The 22,929-nt window shown below is 38.8% G+C and overlaps 2 protein-coding genes across 3 annotated transcripts; both read left to right on the top strand.

Moving 5' to 3' along the window:
- The first annotated feature begins 2,909 nt into the window (after positions 1-2,909).
- Positions 2,910-7,777, top strand: LOC137957734 (nudix hydrolase 13, mitochondrial-like). 2 transcript variants are annotated; one of them, XM_068805173.1, is made up of 7 exons: positions 2,910-3,322; positions 3,416-3,520; positions 3,636-3,724; positions 5,821-5,929; positions 6,074-6,157; positions 6,957-7,106; positions 7,229-7,777. In XM_068805173.1, the coding sequence occupies exons 3-7, from the start codon at positions 3,654-3,656 to the stop codon at positions 7,451-7,453; spliced, it is 639 nt and encodes a 212-aa protein (XP_068661274.1). In that variant the 5' UTR covers positions 2,910-3,322; positions 3,416-3,520; positions 3,636-3,653; the 3' UTR covers positions 7,454-7,777. The 2 variants fall into 2 exon arrangements, with proteins under 2 accessions (XP_068661274.1, XP_068661273.1); XM_068805172.1 differs by having other exon boundaries at positions 2,910-3,520.
- A 6,370-nt stretch (positions 7,778-14,147) lies between these two features.
- Positions 14,148-14,978, top strand: LOC137945342 (ethylene-responsive transcription factor LEP-like). Its single transcript, XM_068791198.1, has one exon. It carries the CDS (start codon positions 14,181-14,183, stop codon positions 14,976-14,978), a length of 798 nt encoding a protein of 265 aa, XP_068647299.1. The 5' UTR covers positions 14,148-14,180.
- The last annotated feature ends 7,951 nt before the right edge of the window (positions 14,979-22,929 follow it).

Genomic DNA, 22,929 nt, shown 5'->3' with positions numbered 1-22,929 from the left:
TTCCATAAATTCAATATGGTATCAGAATGGGTTTTATGAGTTGACTCAGTCAACCCACAGAGATAATGCGATGATTTTCTTATCTATCATCTGTAGTAGTTTAGGTTCATATTCTATCTTTTTTTTTACTTTCTTGTCATAGTACCCGTTGTTTTCTTGGTGTTTGCACCTCCCTACTGAACTTTTCATATTGCAAATTATATATTGATAGAAAGTTTTTTTATTCTACTTTCCAATGCAAAAGAAAATTTGGCAATTGAATTTTTCTACAAAGTAAAATCAATATTTGAAGCAACAAATGTCAGAGTGCGAGAGAGGTTTGAGCAGCAATAGAAAGTTTAACATTTAAGGCGATTTATGTCATCAAGAACAAGATTTTTTACGGAGAATTATATGTCAAAAGATAGATCTGTAAGTCTATTTTCTTAACTATTAGACCAATTCTCATACACGCCAAATAAGAAAGAGTATTTAGTTTGGCCAGATTACAAGTCCGAAATCTATCAGATTATTTCTCTCCAAATAACTATACTTTATGAAGAAATATTATACTTGAATGAAAAGTATCGAATTTTAATTTCAGAATAAGAAAATTTCATGTCATCTACATTGGAGTAGCAACCATCAAGTTACATAATTAAGAAAATAAAGAAGTCGTAACAAAGAAGATAATCATCCACATGCAGGGGAGAGGTCTCTTCCAACAAAAGAAGAAAAAAAAAATCCGGGGCTGGGCTCCATTTTCACATGTCCTGCATCCGTCCTCTTGCAGTCATAAATTTGATTTATGCATGGGTATGTATCTGCTTCTTCCTTGTCGTGTAAACGCCGACCTGTGAAAACAACAGTCAGACCATCGTCCTCGGGGAAGCATGGACGATCGGACACTCATCGCAAGTGAAATTAGTTCTAGAAAAGTTGACTTCATTTACACGGTGACCCGTAGAACATTTCTTTTTACCCGGAGAAAATAACTCCATTCACTTTTGTTCCTGGGTTTTTTCTCAGAGAGAAGTTTCTTGTTCGATTCATTTAATACGTGAAATATGTATTGACTTTTCTTGTCGGTGCATCCAGGCTCCTGATAATGAATGATTCAACGTAGGAAACGGCAGAAAATCGAAGAAGAATTCGGTGGAAATTGGAAACTGGTATTAGGTCAATCTTTTCTCTCTCCGTGCCACCATGGAAGAAGTAAAAGAAAGCTGGCTTTCAGAACCATTTTATCTGAAAGCAAGCTGGCTTTCTGAATCTTTCTCAGCTTAAACCAAACAAATCCGTTTTTTTACAGTTTGAAAGGGTCGACAGTTCGAATTGAAACTGAATGCATTGAAGTTTTCAACATCCAAATTCCTCCACTCGATTGGAAGAAAACCGTCGTTAATACATAATCCATTTCCGTGACCAACGTAAAGGAAAGATTTCGGTCAAAGCAGAAATGCTCCGTGTGAAACGATTCGATAGCAGGCAAAGATACCTGCCAAAAAAAATTATTTGGAAGAAGAATCACAAAACTAGTAATCGTCAAGCTTAATAATTAACGATTGCTTACTATATTGTTCTAACCAACTTTCGGAAGGTCCTGAACACGTACAAGGGAACAGCCTCTGCCTTCCATGAAAACTGCAAAATTTTCTAATCGAGTTGCAGAAAATGATGATCCTTCTTCTTTGTATTTAATCCTGTACTAAACTTCAAAAGATGCGATATGTCGAACCACGTGAAACATTTCAAACAACATCTGCGCCCATGCAAATTAATAATGAAAACCCGGATTGAAAATTACGACTGTTCCTCTAAAGATCCAGCAACAGAACCGCCGGTGTCATTCGAGCCAGGTTTCGACATTGGTTGAACTGATCAAACACGGGAGGACTGAGTTCAGGTAGGAATAATTCAAAATGGCATTCTCGTAAATGTGTAAGAAAATTCCATTCCCAATGTTAACGGGAGAAGAAAAGAAGAAGAAGACTGGGTTGCGCCTAGTTTGGTTTGATCTAAAGAAACCGTCACCGTTCTAAAAGACAAGTTGAGGGTTAATCCAATACGAAAAATCATTTAGTGTGAAATATATGAAACAACTATCTCAGCCAACCGATCATAATAAACGACTATCTCATTTCGCATGTTTCGCACCAAAGATCGAAGATAATTGTTTTGCATATTTTGCACCAAATGATTTTTTTAGGATCAACCGTGAAGACAAATGTTCCCCGTGCTTTATACGGGCTCCAAATTTGAATTTCATGGGTTGTCCCATGCGGGCGAGTGTTGAGATATTTATATCGATTGGGTCAGTCCTTATAGATTTACCTGTTGTGATTTTCTAAAAGGTTTGAGCATTTTAACCCACGGGTTTCAACAACAAGTCAGATATAACTTATGTTTTGGTATTTGACTTAATCTAGGTTTTTAAATTTTAATTTATTTTGTATGATTTTAAAATAGAATGAGAAATTGAGGATCAGATTATATATAGATGAGCAAACCGGATTAATGAATCTCAAGTAAACCCAAACTGGCTCGGTTCGATGTATGTGCCCAGCGCCTTAGGCCGCCCTTTTGATTTTATAAGATTTTAATATTGTCTACATGAAATATAATATGAATACGGGTTGGCGGTTCGGGCCGGGTCATAGATGGTTCGTTAAAATCCGGGTGGGCTGCAGTTTTAGATGGGTCCACATAAAAGAAACGGAAAAGGACGCTTTCATCCGGTGCAGCAGCCCAATCCAGTCCGTCCATGGAACAAAATCGGGACACGTAGCGTCATTGCTGAAAACACTGGGGGTTTTTTCGGTAATTCTATAAGCGTAATTTTCCCTCCTTTTAATAGTCCCGCGGTTTTTTTCCCCTGTCAATGAAAAGTGCCCGATTTCCGGCTGTCCTCGACCTTATCTTTCTCTTCTGTTCTTCTTCTTCGAGTAATGGCCCTCTTGTCTCCGCGTCGACGAAACGATGCTTCTTTCTCTTTCCGTCTCTCCCGGTATCTAATAAAGTATTTGTGAAATTAACATGGAGGAGAAAATAATTGATTGTCTAATAATAAACTTATATAAATAGAGGTTTGGGCTTGTTGGTTCCTTCTCATTTGAAGTCTCTGCATTCAACGGCCTTCGTTGTTTCTCTGAAGCTCCGTTTAGAAATTTCACTTCGCCTTCTCGTCTGTTATCGTGTTAGATTCTTTGTTTCTTTTAAGTTTCTTGTTCTGGGTCCTCGTGATAATCTCTCCTTTTGGCGCGGAATCTGTGTGAAACCTGGGGTGAGTCGGAGGTTAGCATGACATTCGATCAGCTGGTGCTGGTCGACCATCGAAACCTCGGTATTGAGATGTTCTTTCTGCGTGAATCTGCGCTAAGTTTTTGTTTTTAGGGGTCTGTGGAGCGACGATGTTGTTGTTTCGGGTTGGATGCAGTTGAGTTGCTTGCGGAAAGACGCAAGGTGGAAGGAGAATTTGTTCTGGGAGTAGAGTGGTGGAGACTTGCCGAGGTTATGAGAGCACAATCTGCTTTTCTGAACGGTAACTCGTTCATGGGGACTGGGAAAAACTCTTTTTTTTTTTTCTTTTTAAATTGTTGTTCAGTTGGGCTGTAAGGATTTGAGTTCTTACTCGACATTAATCTTCATTTGGTTAGGAATCTCGGGAGAAAACCATGTCACCTTTGCAAGCTCGTGTTGGTCGCCAGAGGCAACTTTATGATCAGGGACTTAGACTTGTCGCCGGGTAAATTCTTGGCTACTTTTTTCTCCTACCTTCTTTTTTGTTTCTTCTTCTCATTGTTCCATTTTCATTTTTTTTTTTTTTTTTGGTTCTTATAAACTTCTGTCATCCAGTCATAGGGATTTGTCGTCCGTAATGTAACTGTCACTTTGCTGCATCTGTGTTTATCAGTTATGTGTTCATTGTTATTTTTATTTTTCCGAAAAGTGTTTCTGTTGCTTTCAGTACATTGTTTGGATGTATCTCGTGTGCTTCATAAAGTTCTTAGATGCAGAAAAACCTTTTTCTCTGGCGTATTTCCTTCTCTCGCTCTCTCTTTCTTCTTCTATTTTCTTAGAGGCGTACAGAAGCCCTTCTTCATTTTCCACCTGCTTAACCCTGGGCATACATCTGGTGGGTCGGTGCCAAAGTTGCTCATGTCTTTTACAAAGTAATTACTCTTGTGGATTCGACCGGTGGGAAAAGTCTGTGAATTTCGATGCCGAGTGTAACTACAACATTCCCGCAAAAAAGGATACTTGGATCTGGGTAATTATATGTGTCGATGAGCTCCCTGTTCAGTCTTGGCATACCAGGCTTGGTGCCTGCACAAACTCTTTTAGGGGATCTAGGCCTTCATTTTTGCGAGTTTTACTGCAATGGTCCTGTCATGCAAATCACAAAGTTAGGTCACTGAAGAATTTGTGCTGGGCAAATTTATAATTTGTATGGAATTGCACAGTTGGGCAGAACCGGGTTATGAGTTCTTATGCTAACATATTCACATGTACATCCTTCTGGCAGGATCCTCGATTGACCTGACTTAGACAACTTAATTGCTCTTTGATGACTTTCTTCTTGTTCATTGGGCTGTGATAGTGATGAAATTGTGAATGGACATCTGATTGTAACTTTTACACAGAATGGTCAACGCCAAATTTGCCAGGCCATTAAGTATGGAAGATATTCGTCTCCAATTTACTAATTTTACTTGAACGTAAAGAAGTGGTTTGGTTGCTGGTGCACCGGTATGAAATTTTTGTCCATTACTTGATGCAGCATCAACCTATTGTCAATGATCAAAGCATGAATCCAAATCCTACTGTGTTTGAGTATTTGAGCTGTGGAAGTTCCTGCATGAATATGTCTTGGTCAACAAGCTTTATCATTTCAAGGGGAAGATCCTGGGGATCTCGTGTCTCATTCTTGATCTCAAAGCATGGATGCCTAATAGTTCTCCGTATAAACTTAGCTATCAACTTGTAGTTAGCTATTGCAGAGTTATAAGTTCCTTTTTCAGCTACTTCAGAGCCAACAAGCTTTGTTGGCCATCATCTTCTTTAGAAAATCAACATTAAAAGATGCAAATTTCCTGCTTTAAAAAAGGTACTGTATTGAATACAGATAGTTTTCTAAAATAAATAAAGAACCATTCTGTTATTTATTTGTTCATTTTATCTAAAGATCAAGAGATCCAATCTCAAGAATATTTTCTTAAATCACTGTTTTTCTTTATTCTTTCTTGTCACTCGTGCCAATGTTGAAACTAGAGAAACTAAAAAAGCAGAGCATAGAGTTCACTAGATGAAAAGATCTTGTCCATTTCATAGGGAATGTGTTGACCAGAAAGCAGAGAATGATTAGCTTTTTCTTATGAGATGCTCTTTAGGGCCTGGCATGGTATTATCTCAGCGTGGCTCACATGGTAAGCTTTGCTTCTCCACTGAAGTTCCAGAGGAACTGGGGAATGCCGAACACAGATATGTGGGATGGTCAGATAGCCCCTGGATCCAGCCAACACATATTTGGAAAATTTTCACTAATGTGTGACCAAATCTGCTAATTGTCATATTTTAATTCTTGTCAAGGTTTTGTGACAATTTTGAATGTGTTTTGCCTCCTTATTACTGCCGTTTGGTTGTCATTCAGTATCTTAGAGAGTTTGAATTTGGTTGACCATATCATCAATCTTTTTTGTTTTTCTGTTGAAAATGTTTGATCTTATGCATCGAATGTTGTGCTGTTTACCATTTTTGTGCGGTGTCTGCTGTATCTAATCTAATGTAGAAAACGTATATAACTCATTTTCTTACTTGCTGACTATGGTAAAACAAAAACAGATGTATCCCTTATCGGCTCAAACATGTAGAGGATGCTGCTGCTTCAGAAGACGGCTTTGAAGTTCTTATGGTTTCTTCACCAAATCGTGATGACCTTGTTTTTCCAAAGGTTTGTGAGTACACCTCCTTTGTTATAAAATTTGATCTGGAATAGGCAGTAAAGGCAATAAATTATGAGAAAACTTTTCCAATTTGTTCACTGCTGTTGACTTGACAGTTCGAGTTGAATGTCATCTATTCTGTTTGATTTCAGGGGGGATGGGAAAATGATGAATCTGTGCAGGATGCTGCACTCCGTGAAGCCTTGGAGGAAGCTGGGATTAAGGGAGAACTTGAGGTATAGCCTTCTTTACTTTTGGTTTGTTACCAATTTGGTGTCTTTTACTCTCTTTTGTTCCCACCTTTTCAGTGAAATGCAACAGACCTTGGTTTTGCGTTTCTGTTTATGTTTTTCCTATGAAAAATAGAGATGGAAGATTCTGCTTGTAGAATCAAACTTAAATGACAAATCTTTTTCCCTGATTCTATATTTGAGAGTAGCTGTGACCGTTTTGTTGTGTCCAGTTAATTGGCCTGTTGAATTTTATTTTTTTCTGGATATGAGAACTGATAAGTACTGCTTTTAGTGGTAATTTCCTCTCAACCCCTCCACTTATAACTAGCGCACAGTGATGATCCTTTGTTACTGTCTTCATCACATTCTTTTACTGTCTTCTATGTATTTGTTATCCAATTATGCTCTATTTTTATGAAAATTTCTTGTTCTCCTGATTATTAAATATTTATGAACGGAACCAATTCTATTGTTGACTCTTCAACTTGATACGACCTTCTCTTTCACATGCATTTTGGGAAGATATCTGCACAGATCATTGTTAACAAAAGAATATGTATGACAAGTTCACTAGAGACAAGTGAATCCAGTGGAGTCCTTTTCCTATCAATTAGTCATCAGTCATAGTTATTGTTGTTTAGTTTGTACTTCCTTCTTTCCTGTTTAATGGGTCTCTTGTGACTCCTTGCAATGTTCTCTCATCATAAAAATTATGTTCTAGTCATGTTTTTAAATAACAGTAAAAAAAAAAAATCACTTATATTATACAGGGTCTCAATAAATTTTTATGCTCCTGCTATAGGATGAAGAATTAGGTATTTGGGAATTCAGAAGCAAGAGCAGGGAAAACAGTTGCAGCAGAGAAGGATATTGTAAAGGTTACATGTTTGCATTGGTGGTAACTGAGGTGCTGGACTACTGGCCGGAGCAAGGCAGCCGAGAAAGAAGATGGGTCAGTACTCCTGTTTGAAAACATACTCTGTTTCTTGTTTATCTCTCTTGTTGGAAATGAGATGCCTCGTCAGGAGCTTTTTAATGTGTTCACTCTGGTAATGATCTTTTTCCCTTCAACAGTTATCCATCTCAGAAGCCATTAAGCTGTGCCGCTATGATTGGATGCGGGAAGCTCTGGAAGTGTTCCAAGAAAGACTTCGTTGCAAGGACAGGAAGCATCAGCTGAGGGAAGAGTCTATGGTGGTGTCTGTTTCAGAAGCAACTGATCATCAAATTCCTTCTATGTGCTTCGTGAAAACTTCTGATACCCAATGCCTAGATAGTCCTATCAATGCTTTATGTTGAGACAATTCTTTACTCTGTTCTGTAGTCCCCAAGCGTCAAATAGGTAGGTTTTTGCTTGTCTTCTTCTTGGTCGTGAAACTTGTGCTTGTAGCATGTTTTCTCTGTCAAACCTGAACTGGTTTCGGTATCATGGCCGAGTCTGTAACTGTATAGGAGTAGCAGTAAGAAAGCCTCAGTTTAACTTTGATGTGCTTGTCAATTGTAAAATAATAATCACACAAGTAGGAGAGGGCTTGTTGCTGAAAATCCTGCAGACTGGAGATGCCAATCCAGTATATGGACGCCATTAAAAAGGGAGTAAATCTGATTAGTTAAACTTTTTCAGAGAGATGTAGACGGGTTCAAATGACATAAATACTTCAAGATAGATCGTCTTGCACTATGTCTACCCTTTTTATTTTAGTTTTTATTAAGAAAACAGAACAAAAAGAATGTTAATTATTATTAAGAATTTTGAAAAAATAAATTTTCATTTTTTTATTTTCATGGTCGAAAGATAAAATTATTTTTTGGGTAATTTGGATACTATTGTAATGGAACGGAAGGGGTGAGTCAAATCTCCTGTTGGTGAGTAGAACATGGTTTTTTTTTTTGGAATTGGGGTCAAACTTGTGCGAGCCAAAGTTCACTGATCCAACTCGGCATGGGTAAACTTACCCATTTGGGCAAGGCTAAGGGGAGCATCAAACCAAATCGGTTCACAAACTGTTCGAAATTCGGTTCAGTTTAGTTTTTACTTGTTCGACTTGGATTCAAACTTGAAATAAGGTTTGTTAAGTACAGTAAACCAAACTCGAGATTTTTGAAGTTAGGCTTGTTAGTTCATGAGTTGACTCATTAACATATAATTTTTTTTTATGAAAATACCCTTTACTCTAATTGTTCTTATTAATTCTCTCTTTAATTGGTTGATAGTTTCTCTTATTTATGTCAAACCTTAAAGACGAATGATCATTCAACCTTTTAGGGTCCTTCAACATCCAATATTGTTGTTTGCCAATAGAATAAACACTATTTATGAATGTGTTTGCTTTTTTTAGGTCTATTAAGCTTGTTATTATACATTAGTATGATCTATTTCACTCCTTTACGATAGCTTGTAGTTTAATGAAATTAAATTCATCACAATATTTTATTTATTTATTTTTGTAATTTTAAAAATAAGTTGGAACTTGAACACCCGCTCGAACTCGGTTAAAAATTTTGGACTTGAGCTCAATTCCAATTTTAGGGTCGAGGTTAAGCTCATGTTTGAGATCGAGTTCAAAGTATTCAGATCAAACCAATCTCAGCAGGTTCGAATTTGGCTCGGTTCTACACCACCCTAGGCAAGGCTGCAAGGGTCAAATTTGATTTTCCAAACCAGACCTGTCGAATGTTAAGTCCCGATCGTGATTAAAAAACCATGCAAGGTGTGAAGGGCCTCTCAACGAAGGAAGAATACCAGGCCCAAAAGTAGTCTCAATTTGTTCATTTTTCAAGCTAGCTATTTTGTCCTCATAAGAAGAAGAGAGAGACGATTGGGCTAAAAGTTTAAATCTAGTTGAAGTCCATTATATGATGATAATGAGCCATTTAGCTTTAAAAGGATTTCCCTCAACCTCCATGGAGGATTCTATCTTTGTTTTATCTTCGAGGGTTCGACTTTGATTGCTCTTTCTGCTTGTGCAATGGTCCTACACTAGAGGCTCTGCAATTGCCGTTTCCCCGTTTTACGTAACTGGCTTTTTCGATTGGACTCTTGTTTCCTTCAAAGATGACAAAAGAGAGAGAAGCCAGACAAATTCCAGGTAAGATGTTTCGGTTGAATTGAGGGGCTTCCAGAAATGCGTACAAGTGAATATCATGTCAAGGTCACTGAAGAAGATAAAGATGAACAGGGTTAGAAGGTGAAAGAACAGACAAGAAATCAACTCCAACACCCACCTCGGCCAACCCTCAAATTCCGGAAAAGACCACTCACGCACGACAAAACATTCAAACCCATGACTCTCTCTCGAAGTTCTAATCTTCCCACGACTGAGCTTCATTTGTTTATTTATCTGAAATCAGGGTTTCTCTCTCTGTCCACGTATTGTTCGATAAAACTCCTAATCGTAGAGACTACCGGTAGGCTGGTACTGTTGCACCCATGAAAGAGGCCAAATGGGTGGCATGTTCACCTGTGAAAGGGTCTTTCTAATCCCACCAAGAATCTTCCCTTTTCTGTCCTTGTAACGGGATTTGGTCTTTGACTTATCTTTTTAACGCTTCTTTTCATAGTGAATGTTCACCACCCTTGAGCTTAGGAAATTGAGATTCACGAGATTTGGAGAAAGGACCCGTCTATTTCTATCTCCACTTGATTGAATTCTTCATGCGTGTTCCTGGCTTTTTTGTTTTTCTGGTCACGATCTTACTTGAGCAAGCTTCAAACACGGAAAAGACATCACTTTCTACTCGTCTTCTTATTTGCTGTACTGTGCATGAGCTTCTAACGCGGTCTGTCATCGAGCTTGCATTTCCTTATCTAATTCCTGAATTTCTGTCAAGTCTGGATCCCTTGACATTTCTGGGAATGTTAGACTTCCAGTACATAGTTTTGGAGCTCAGTTTCAATCATAGGATACTGGTATTGCTTGACCATGATTATGATCCTGCAGAGCTTCTTTACGATTTCGTGATTCAGAAACTAGACAAGTGGGACCCTTCTGCCTAAATTAATCAAGTCTTTCTCCTTGTCTTGTTTAGCCTGACAGAGATCTAATAGTGACAGTCACGAGTCAAACAGGTAAAATACAAGGATTCAACGGATCGAAGTGTAAACAGTGTATATTGAGTTGCCAAATCGTAAAACTTTCTTCCGGAGATCCTCCTTTTAGTTTTCCATCTTTTCATGAAGGTTTGGACAGCTGAGCAAAAACCCTTCTTCCACCTCTTCTCCTGGATCCCACCGTCTTCCATTTCCAAACCATGCAAGTTAGGTTATGAACTGGCGTTTTCACTTCATTAAATTATATGTTTTATGATGGAGAACTGATAAGACTTGTAACCAGTAGTTGCTTAGTTCAATGTGAATGTGGAGTGTAGATTGCAGTTAGAAAAAAAAAAAAAAACCCATCTTGGATGCACATGGAGAAAAATATATATATTTGGAAACTTGAGAACACTTAAAAGGAGAGTAGACTCATACCCATTTGGCCTTCTGTTCTCATTCCCAAAGATGCTTTGTGAATGTGATTGCATTATATGGTACGGGACCCACTCTCTCTTGATTAAAGTATAATTCGAGTTGGATCGAGTGTGGTTGAAATTATGAGGTCTAATTTGACTGACCTACGAAGACAAGATAGAGGCATCTTTGGCCTCTACATTATATTTCAAAATTTTCAAGAAATATGATGGTTATGTTTAACATTTTAAGTCCTTAATGAGTTGCTTTAAGAATCTTCCTCTGTTTGTGATTGATTTGCTTCTCTGCGAGAAGGTTTTCACCTCAGATTGTCTATTGCCCAGGAAGAGAAATCTCTGTTGATGCTGTGATAGATGCATGGAAATGGTTTCTACAAAATAGCAGATAAGTCCTCTCTCTCTCTCTCTCTCTCTCTCTCTCTCTCTCTCTCGTGTGAAACCTGTTGAGAACAGCTGACTGGGCTGCACCTAGACAAGCATCCAAGAGAAAGCGACAATAATTACACAGTGAACTTGGATAAAAAGAGTGCCAAATCCAATGGAACTTTGACACTTTCATTCACTGAAAATTTCTTCACCATTTAAAATACTGCTTGTTACCTTGAAAGTCTCATTAGGCTCTTGGCATGTTTGTCAAGTTGGCAGAAGACCAATTCCTTGACTCATTAATCAATCGGGTCATTACACTTAAGTCATTAACTCTCTCTGGCAACTCATGCTAAGGCTTATAAAGCACATCCATTTAGAAGATTGAACTACTAAAATGGTCTTGAAGCTTTTCTATCCCTTAGTGAAAAATACCAAATAGAAGATAAATAATATATGCACTCTCCTCTAGGAGGAAATGCAACTTTTTAGGAATTCAGTAAGATATGGACCTCATCATTGACCCTTTTGGTCAAGGGTCACCTGATTTTTGGCATTCTTATTAAGAAGAGAGAGCCTAGTCATTGAGTTCCTGAAAAAAGGCATGCCTAGGAGTCCTCACATGCAAGCCAACACCCTTCCTCACCTTGTTGTCCATCTAACATGGTACTTCTCTTCAGTCCCTGCCAATAAAATAAGCAATGAAAGAGCATTCCCATGAGTATGAAAAGCTTAAAGAAGAGAGTCAGGTGTGGAAAGTTGGGGCTTGTGGAACTTTTTATTGATTAAGCTCTAATTGGAAGCACATGGGATGGACCCCAACATTCCTTAAAGAAACCCAAATTACAAAAATCCAAGCAACAATCCCACATTATTGTTGGCATGTACTCTCCATTTACCAAATAATCAAGTACTCATAATTTAATTCCCAAGGCCTAACATTGCTGCTTCCATGCCTATTTCCATGATTTGGACTCAAAAAAGAACATTTTACTCTATACTTCTTTCTTACTCATCCGCATATAGATCATGTTTGGTGTAGATGTTATGACTTGATACACATGATTACTTTTTTTTTTTAATTTCTTTCTTGAATGTTAATGCCCATCCTTACTTCAAATGGAAAAGATTTGACGAGGATTGGGATAACACTAAACCCTAAACCCTAAACCTCATACGAAGGATAAGAGGAGGAAAAGGTGGTCAATAAAGTTCATACTTGGTAGAAAACACTTAACCTTAATTCATGGATTAAACTAATAGGGGGCAGCTATTGCCCACTGCAGGTGCCATTTCATCAAGCCTTGGTGGTGGAAAATGGGAATGAAGTAACCGACCCTATCAGAAGATGCTAAAAGGCTGTGACTGTTCAATTATGATTTAAAATTCTTGAAAGCACCCTCAAGTGAAGGGTAGTAAGTCGACTTTACTGATTCCTTTGAATGAGTTTTCGGTCAAATTGCATGTTCATACCTTTACTCCTTCAACCATAAACTATTCTGTTGTAGTAACGTAGCATGTTCCAAAGTTGGAACCCAGTTTTTGTTCAGATTTATGCTTGCATGAGCTTAGCAATGAAAAGCTGATTTGATCTTTATGAGGCCGATAAACTGATAGAGGAATAAAAGTTTGAATATCTAAGCTGATACTTGATGTTAATGTAAAATGAAGATTGAATGAAAATAAGGAATCATCATCTACAAGGATGAGTCAAGGGATCATTTTAATGATTTCAGGGAAACAATAGGGAAGGCTTTTGAGGCAAATCTCATGAATCAAGTAAATGGTCTCAAGCTTGGCATGATTGAGTTGGACCATGCTGAGTTTATTCTGTCATTACAGGTCTTAAAATATTACTCAATTACATACTGAGTTGCCTCAGGTCTTTATTTTTTAGAGTCTCACAACAATTGCTCCCAATTGACCACTGAACCCACTATTTCATCTTTCTTGAATCTCATAGATGGTGTCCAGGATTCATCCTCGACCTTGATCCTATATCGCCTTTTGCTGTAACGTCTCGCTCTCCCTTGTCGAGATCAGCGCTTCCACCATTCGGCCTCTACCCCATGACCATAAAATATCTCCTCTGGGATGGTGTCCTTTTAGTCAGATCGTTAAACTTTGATACCATATGAGAAATTGATATTTGTTGAACTAAAGCACGATTGTGCATTGATTTAGAGTGATATTTATATATAGATTTGTAACGAGAATCACTTTAAGAGATTAGTGATTCAAAGGAGTCTTATTCTTATGGAAGAGTCAACTAATTAACTAATCTCAATATATAGGAATTTTTACAGAGTCAAAGTATCATCAATTCTTTAGACTTTACACAATGCCAAAAGGAGCTCCGCGCATGGACGGAGTTCATTCAGTAAACCATTTTTGCTGATGGAGAAGGGAGTCGATTTTAATAAACCTGATAAAAATCATTCATTAATGGTTTAGAAGTGAAAAATTGATCCAATGCAAAGACCAAATTCTTTGAAGAAGATGGGGCAATATTCTTGTTGTATTTGATATTGTTAAAGAAAATAGAAAAAGAAAAAAATCCAATTGCTTTTGTTCCTTAGTATCCAATTCAATGTACAATCTCAAATGATGCAACTAAGATTATAATTTGGGAATAGATTTGAGGAGAAAGCATCTAAGAGGCCATGGCACATGCTAATCATTTTCTTAAGCTTTCTAATCATGCAATCAAGGCAATTGATTATAAGGGATGCACTGCCCCATCATTAGAAACTCATTCCCTTAGAGATGGATTCACTCAGACCTTTTGACAGGACCACCGCCCCTCGTGTACGCCGTTTGTCCAAAATGTCCTTCCTTCTTCTAAACATAGATGTGTGACTTGCGAGCTCACCTGGGCGGGTCGACTCGGAGAGACTCATCAGGGTATCCAAGGCATTCTGTTTTAAAGAAAAGGGTGTTTAAGTGAAACTTCAGGGTCAGATGTAGGTGCTGTGGCCCACAAGATCAAGGGAATTAATGAGGACATGAATGGAATTGTTGCTATTGAAGTGATAGATGAGGTAATAAAAGACGGATTTCTTTCCAGAAGCTCTGCTCTTCTATATATAAATAGCCGAGATTCGGAGCAGCCAAACATGCAGAGAGTTCTTAAACAAGAATCCGAAGAGCAGTTAAGGAAGAGCTAGACGACGTTCCTTCTCTTTCTTTCATGGATTTCAGCTACCACACGAACTCCTCGTTATCCTCCTCCTCGTCTTCTTCTTCTTCTTCTTCTTCTTCGATGGAGAGAAAGCCAAAGAAAAAGCAATCCCAGGATCAGCCGACCAACAGGTTCCTCGGGGTGCGACGGCGGCCCTGGGGACGCTATGCGGCGGAGATAAGAGACCCAACGACGAAGGAGCGCCACTGGTTAGGCACGTTCGACACGGCGGAGGAAGCCGCCCTCGCCTACGACCGCGCTGCTCGCTCCATCCGCGGGGCACGCGCCCGCACCAACTTCTACTACTCCGACATGCCGCCGGGTTCATCTCTCACCTCTATTATCTCCCCCGACGAGTCCCACCTCTACGCCCCTCCCGTCCCGGTCGCCGGCTCTCACTTCTCCGCCAACTCCACCCACTTCTCCGCCCCTGAGGCATGGTTCCCTCCGGCTGCACAGATAAACACGCCCACCATCCAGATGGATACACCGGCACAGACACCCCACTCCCTACCCGGCGGCGATGTCCACCAGTTCTCCATTTCGGACGTCTCACCGTGTGGCGGACTCGGGTCATACACTCCGGTTCCCCCGAGCCACAATAATGCGCAAGGGGGAGAGCCAGGTTCCAGCGATTTCTTCGGGTTTTCGGATCAGGCGAGCGGGTACGGGTACGACACTCTCTTCGGAGTGGGTAGCGAGGAGTACGTGCACAGCCCGCTGTTCGGTCACATGCCGCCTGTCTCGGATACGGTTTCGGATATTACAGACGGCTTCGATTTGGGTTCGTCCGCTTATTTCTTTTGAAAATGGAAGGAGTGACAGGGGATGCTTCTTTTTTGCCTGTTTTTGCTTTTTGGTTTGGGTTGACTTGAGTCGCGTCCCGATCCGGTGACGTTCCGTTTCGGCGAGTTTCGGGTTTGAAACAAAGAAATGGTTTCGCTTTGCAAAGTTACAATGAATTTGCTCTGGAGTTTTGTTTACAGAATTACTCGTGAACCGTGGTGTAAATCTCCATCGTTTTACAATTAGCGTCCGTAAGGAGTTAAATAAACTTAGAGGCAGGGATACCCTGCTGTGAAGTACTGGGTACCCTACAACTTACCCTAATAGATCATACCTGAGATGTTCAGACAAGCTGCGTCTTGGGTCTCGGTCTCAACTCGACTTCTATCGTTACTGAGGATCGAAACTGTAAATCAAATAACTTATTCTGTTCCTACAGAAGCCATGGCAAGACTTAATTCCTGGGTCTCGTTAGTTGATACAGATAGGAGAGGAAGGACGAACGGTGATTTGTTCTTCAAAGATATGTCTTTGTCGTTGGTGGGCACAAGTTTGCTCTTCTACCCTGTTTCACTTTGGATTTTCTTCAACTTGGTTGAGAGTTTCGGTTGAGGACTCCTTATCGATATGAGACTTCAGATGAGACCATCACCGAACGAAAGAAATCACTTATGTCATATACAGTTCAGATGAGACCGTCACCGAACGAAATAAATCAGTTCAGAAGTGATTCATTTATGTGATTTACAGTTCCAGAAAGCTGCTATTGGCAGTAAAGAAGGGAGAGAAAGTAGAAGAGAAAAACTGTTTCCCTTGTGAGCCCAAAAAGTCATTATTACAACCATTAACATGGATTTGTGGATTCTTCGTGTTTGGGATCTGTTATACACGATGTATGCCTGAAGAAATCGCGTAGGGGTGTATTTTTACGATTATCCCCTCCTCTCTCTGTTCGGAAGCTAAGTAGATCCAGACTTTTTCTCATTAAAATAACAAACTGGTTACAGACTAGAATTGGAATGTATTCCATCCAAGATGTAGCGTAAGAGAGAGAGAACAATCGGACTAGTAAACGGAATCTTAAAAAGTAAAAGAAACAGGAGTAGACAGAGGTCATTGACCTTCATTTGATCTTTCGGGAGATCAAACACAGTAGAGATGGAGATGAACTTTCCAAGTCTGTAACATTCTAGTAAAGACTTCATTAGATGGATAGTAATCAGGAAACACAACAAGAGCGGTTTTTTATTTCAGTCTAACAGCTTGCATAACCATGTAATACATTCTGTAGAATGCGGAAGCCAAAAGAAGAAGATGCCACAAACGCGGTAATAACTGGCTTGATCAAACCAACTCTATTTGATCACAAAGGTGAGAAAATAACAGAAGACAGCAACAGTGGAAGAGATGCAACATTAACAACGGTAAAGATACCCATCAAAGCCGAGGTGAAAACCTTTGCGGAAGAAAAGAGAAAAAACTGGTAGAAAGGCTTTGCCTCCCCTTTGCCCAAATGACTTGCCTCTTGATCATTTCATCTAGTCTCCTTCTCGAAGGAGGGTCTCTGCGGCCTTCAGACATGACTGGTGCATCTTCGTCTTCCTCGTCTTCCATGCACTCTCCCTGAGTTGAAGACGGGTTAGAAGAGACACACAAGCTTCAACGAACTTCAAGACCGGTCCCTCCTCCTTCCATCATTTTACACCCATTTTATACCCAACAAAAGGCAAGAAATCATTCCGACTGATATGGAATTCAATATAATATTCAAAACAAGCAGGAGATGGTTGAAATGTGGCCGGTCCCCATTATAGACCCTTTTGCTGATTCATGCTTATCTGCAACACTTATGATTCTCCATCTTTTGATTAGTTTACTTAAGCAAAGCCATTCAAAAAGGGTAATCACAGCTTAGGGATGACAAGAAACTTACAAGTGTCCATGGGGACAAAAGCAAAAGGATGTGTTAACAAATGGAAGGGGGAGGAAAGTTACAGGGAGCTGTAGTGGGGGCTTTTTATAATAATTGAAGGGAAAAGAAGACATAATGGGGAGGTCTAGAGGGAGAAGATGCAACCCTTCTTTTTATTGATCCATCTAACTGTGGTTTAGAATCTGATTTTTGTAAAAAGATGCTTATGTGAGGTGTCAAGAACAGAGATAGCCACCACATTGAGTCACAATGTGACAACTGAAGACAACATTTAACAAGTTTTTAAGGATTGTTGAGTGCCAATTTTAGTAAGATTGCACCAAGCAAACACAATAAACTGCAGGCTTCTAATCAATTTTGAAAAGGGTTGTTTTATACTATTGTAGTTAGGGTAGGACAATCTTGCAGCCAAAGCAAGACCTGCTGTGAAGTCTGCCCCAAGATCACACAAATTTTCACGATCCCAAGTTACTTCAAAACTCAAGTCTGTCTAAAGACCCATTTGAAGGGCAAGATTCTTTCAGTAGAACATCCTTAATGGCCACTAACTTCATAGACTACCAATGCAAACTCCATGATGCATCCCTCCTCGTCTAAAATGTTGAATTGATTTCGGATTTTCTAAGCTCTAAGTTAGAATGTGATAAAATTAGAGTCATTCATTCATGTAATTCGATATGAATCAATGGTTATCATTTCATCCCACATCGAGATATCGATCAAAAAATTTTAGAGGTAAGTTAGTACCCTTTAACAAAAAATAAAACGTAAATTTCTAGAGAGGGATGGTGAAAATATATGCAATTTTGACACACACTGAGGCTATGTTTGGAACACAAAAAGTGGAGAGAAAAGAAAGGGAAGAGAAGAGAAAGAGAAAGAAAAAAGAAAAGAAAAGAAAAGAGGTTTCTTTTCTCTTGTTCCCATGGAAAAATTTGATGATTATTTTTTTTTTCTTAAGTTCCTATTTCTTGACAGTTCTCTCTAAATTCCATCATTTTTGTGAGAGAAAACTTATTAATTAAGAGAAAAAAATAATTTTCTCTCTTATTTTCTTCTCTCTCAATGATCCTTTGTTTTCAAACAACAAAAAATAACTTTCTCTCTCATTTTCTTTTCTTTTTTGGGGGCTCCAAATAGGCCATAAGGGTTAGAAACATAAGAAAATTAATTCTAAAAAATAATAAAAAATATAGCTTTTTTTTTTCGTTATATCTATATAAAATTTTCATTAAATGATAAAAAAATGAGAAATTAGTGAAGATACAACCATTTTGAGTTTTTCGGTTGGTTTTGACTGGAGGAAAACTTTATTAAAATAATCTATACGAATCTAGAACAATAAGAGCTTGGAATAATGTGTACAAAGGACAAACAAATTATTTTTAATATTTCATTATTAATTTCTCACTGTAATTAACATAACTAACAAATGAACATTGTATTTTGTAATAAAATTTATTTTATTTATGTAATAAATAATTAATGATATAATATTATATCATATGCTCATATATTGTTGATTCCAAAAGAAATTAATTGATAATTCATATAGTTGTCCTTAATTTATCGTATTATTAAATATGTAACAAATAGCAAATTTTGAATAGTTAAACAACTTGCCCTTTAAATCATGTTGGGATTTGCAAATCTTCCAACTTCAATTTTTAGTCGTACATTCATCATGTTGGGATTTGCAAATCTTCCAACTTCAATTTTTAGTCATACATTCATCATGTTGGAAGACACCTCAGGTGGCATTAAGCTAATATGCATGCCTCCGTCAAGGAGGTGGCACGAAGGGTAAATAAGTGCGCATCTCATAAGGATGATACAAGGGTGTAATTATGTAAGATGATGTACGTCTACTTATGTTTTTTTTTCTTTTGAAAGTTTGTAGCCCTAAAGGCATTGTAGTCAATTTAACACTCTCGCATAAACTATAAATAGAGGCTCAAGATGAGGGGTAGATCATTCAAGCTTTCCCCTCTTCCATCAAATTCGTCCCTAACCTTTCTCCCTTCTCCCAAGCTCTCATGAGCTCCATCTCTCTCTAGCCTTCTCTCTTTTTCCTCTTCTCTTCTTTCTTCCACTCCCTTATCCTCTTCTTCTTCTTCTTCCTCTCCTCTCTTGCCACTTTGGTCGAAGACCTTATCTTTGGATCCTAAAACCAACATGGTATCAGATCAATGGGTTTAGGATCCCGACATTAAGGTGGTAATTAAGTAAGCTTTATCTAGCTTCACGTGTTCTTGTTGGTGAACTAAAGGCTCGACAAGCAAGCAAGATAAAAAAAAATTCTCTATCTTTCATGAGATGTTTTTTATAATGTTTTCATCTCGGTAAGAGGTTTGTTGGTTGATCCTTCTATGGATAAAATATAAGCATTCCATCTCATACAAGATCTCTTATGCTAGGTTTACTTTGAAGAGAATGCTAAAGTGCTTTGGTTTGAGTATATGTTGGATTAAGCATATGTTTCGATTTTTTGCTCCTAGAAAAACATATGGTGGATAAAGTTTTATCGTCCTTTTACTGTATATGAGGATTATCCTGATCAAAACATGATTAAATTCGTTCAAAACTGTTTTATGTTGATGTTTACATAGTTACTCTAAAAAAGGGCTCGGTGGAGATTGCTTTCAAGAGGAGGATTTTTTTTTTTTTTTTTAAAATGTGCTGGTCTTTTGCACAATTTTTTGATCTTCCATTGGATGTGTTATCCTCTGGGTTATCTTAGATAATTGAAATAGAGTTTTTGTGTTCACAAGAAAAAGGAAAAATATAAGGAAGCATAGCAAAACCACTGTTTTTCTGCTGGACATTGCAGATTTGTTGATCAAGTCATGGACAAGCATTAATTACTTTTTATCACATTCCCACCAAAGTAGCAAGACCATAATTGGTTTCATCACTCTTTTTAACTCAAGAATACCCCTTTTTCTCAATTTCTAATGCTAAAAATCATGTTTTCAGGCGGAGTATGGGGAGTTGGATTTGATACAAAACCTTTGGCACCGAATGTTTTTGAGAAATGCCACCGAATGTTGCATCGAATTCAACTTTGAATCCCGAAACATCCTCTGCAAGGATCACAAACAATGTTAATGTCTTATGAACACAAGTATTTTCAATCGAGACTGGACTCAATGGTTGCAGTGTTTCCATCTCTTCTTTTTCTACTACTGGCAAGAATATCAAATCCCAAATTAATGTGTGAAGAAGAACAACTGTGTAGAGATTGATGGAATCGGGGGCAGGAGGAACTTCCAGCTAAACGCTTTCGATCTTTTGAGACGTTCGAGATAAAGCGCCCACCAAACTACGCCGAAAACGCTGGCAATTGTGTCCCTTCTCTAATGGCAAGAGAACCAGTTTTTCGCAAGTCTCTGAAAACAAACGACATGGAAACCAGAAAGCGTGGAGAGATCGAGAGCTTGAGAGGAATGGTGAAAGCAGGCTTTCGAAGACATGGGGCTTCGGACCTTGGAACGGGACTTCTTCAGTTTTCTCCGCGATCCACCTTCCAACCTCGCTTACGGAAAAAGATTGAGTCGACCCGCGTGGCAACCGTGTCGACCCCGTGTGGCAACCGAGTCCAACCAGCGTGGCTACCGTGTCGAACCCGCTTGGCAACCGAGTCGACCCCGCGTGGCCACCGTGTCGACCCCGTGTTGCCACCGTGTCGACCCGGCGTGGCAACCGAGTCGATCCCGTGTTGCAACCGTGTCGACCCCGCGTGGCAACCGAGTCGAACCCGTGTTGCAACAGTGTCGACCCCGCGTGGCAACCGTGTCGACCCCGCGTGGCAACCGAGTCGACCCCGTGTTGCAACAGTGTCGACCCCGTGTGGCCACCGTGTCGACCCCGCGTGGCCACCGTGTCGACCCCGCGTGGCAACCGAGTCGAACCCGCGTGGCAACCGAGTCAGCAGCATCCCCACTTTCAAAGCCTAAAAAGCTTTAAAAACCGAGTCAAACCGACCCCGCGAGGCTGTCTCTGTGTTGTCTTCCGGCATCAGCCGAAACTGCTCGGGTACCAAACGGTGACTCCTTTCTAGAAAAATACTGCAAATACGAGTGACTTTCTAGAAAAAAAAATCCAAACGGTGAACCCTTTCTAGAATTAATTCAAAAATAATAAATTTACTCACCCCCTCAAGGTTTATCCGCCGTGTCTTATGAGTTTGCTGAACATTTTCAAGTTCATTAAAATCCTTTCCATCTGTAATTGCTGGTTGACTTGCAGTATGTGATAGAACGTTTTTTCCCTTCCCTCCAGAAGGAGATGTCTGAAGTTGAGGGTTTCTTCAACAAGAGGGTCCATAAATTGCTAGCATGAGGTCTCAGAAAATATTTTTTCTGGTTCAAAAGAAAGCTGCATGGTTCTATTAATGAAACTGCCATCAGAAAAATCCTAAAGAAGTAAGACAAGGTAGTTATCACTATGCTAAACTGAACCTTTCTTTATTGCTAGTAATGTTCTGCTTATGAACATACAGATACATTACTCTTAAACAAAGACAAGCTCCTACTTCTTCAAAACGATTTGTTTGTAGTATCACATCCACCGAATATGGCAAACTAGCCAATGGGTTTATAGCTTCCAACCAGCCTCCACTTCTCATCCATTATCTAATGACCTAATTGTTTATCTCCTTGTTGTTCATTCCTTACAGCCCTCTCTTTTGAGCCAATTCCTAATTCATATGAAGAGACCCTTCAACATTCTAGATTACCCTACATGAAAATCATACATGCCATCGAAAAGATAAATACATGAACAAGATAAAGAGATGATATGACATATACTACCAATGGGGTACAAGAATTAACTTAATATAGGAACAAGGTAAATGCCACAAATGAAACAGTGTAAAAGCTCTGATGTTATCTCCTCCATCTTCTCTAGCACCTTCAACAACTGATGTTGCCACCATTGCTTCAGGCATGCTTTCAAACACTTCCTCCTCTTCATCCCGGATTATTGACTTAGGGGCTTCTAAACATCTTACAGGTAATAAGAATCTCTATCCCCATCTTACAAGTTTGTTACCATTACTGACGAATCCCAAACCAAAGTTCTTGGGAAGGGATACCCCCTTTTTATACCATCTCTTTCGCTTACCGTTGTCTTATTTGTCCCTCAATTTCTTTTAAACTTGTTATTTGTTAACCAATTAACCAAACGTTTTAATTACTTCATCATCTTCTCACCTTCTTCTTGTGTCTCCCAGGATCTCACAACGAAGCAAATGATTAGTGGCGTTCATAAACAAGGGGACATGTGTTACATGAACCTACCTTCAGTCACTATGATTGCCGCTTCTCAGACAAAGGCAAGATTATAGCACAACCGGCTTGGTCATCCATCCACCGTATCACTTCAGCACTTATTTCCATCCTTAAAAGTTTTACCAAATTTCAATTGTAAAGTTTGTCAGTTAAGCAAACACCAGAGGATATCATATTCTCCTCAAACTAAACTTAAAGGCATTGATCCTTTTTCATTAATTTTTTTTAATATATGGGGACCCTTAAGTGTCTCAAACATATCTTAAGTTAAGTATTTCGTCACCTTTGTTGTTGACTTTAATCGAATAGCATGGCTCTTTCTTTTTAAAAAACAGTCTAAAATTTTCTCCATATTTAATTTTTTTCATGATATGGTGTCTACTCAGTTTGGAAAATAAATACAAGTGTTTTGATCAGATAATGCTAAAGAGTACCTATTTAGTGACTTTCAATCATTTTGATGTGATAATGGCATTATTCATCAAACATCATGTGGCTATATCCCTCAACAAAATGGTGCAACTAAAAAAAAATTAAAAAAATCGACATCTCCTTGAAGTAGTATATGGCCTCCACTACTCAATGAAGGTACTCTACTTTTACTGGTCTCATGCCATTCTCATAGTATGCTATCTTATTAATAGGTTACCTTCGTCAGTCTTTGGCCATAAATCCCTATACTCATTATTATTTCCAAATGAAGAGTTCTTTTCCCTTTCTTTGAAAGTTTTTGGTTGGACATCCT

This window comes from Aristolochia californica, unplaced genomic scaffold, assembly GCF_029961685.1.
Source record: "Aristolochia californica isolate CCGP_79_NKW_82.1479 unplaced genomic scaffold, dmAriCali1.0.hap1 SCAF_1, whole genome shotgun sequence".
NCBI lineage: Eukaryota > Viridiplantae > Streptophyta > Magnoliopsida > Piperales > Aristolochiaceae > Aristolochia > Aristolochia californica.
The sequence above is the reverse complement of the archived record's forward strand: the minus strand, read 5'-3'. Positions and strand labels throughout refer to the sequence as shown.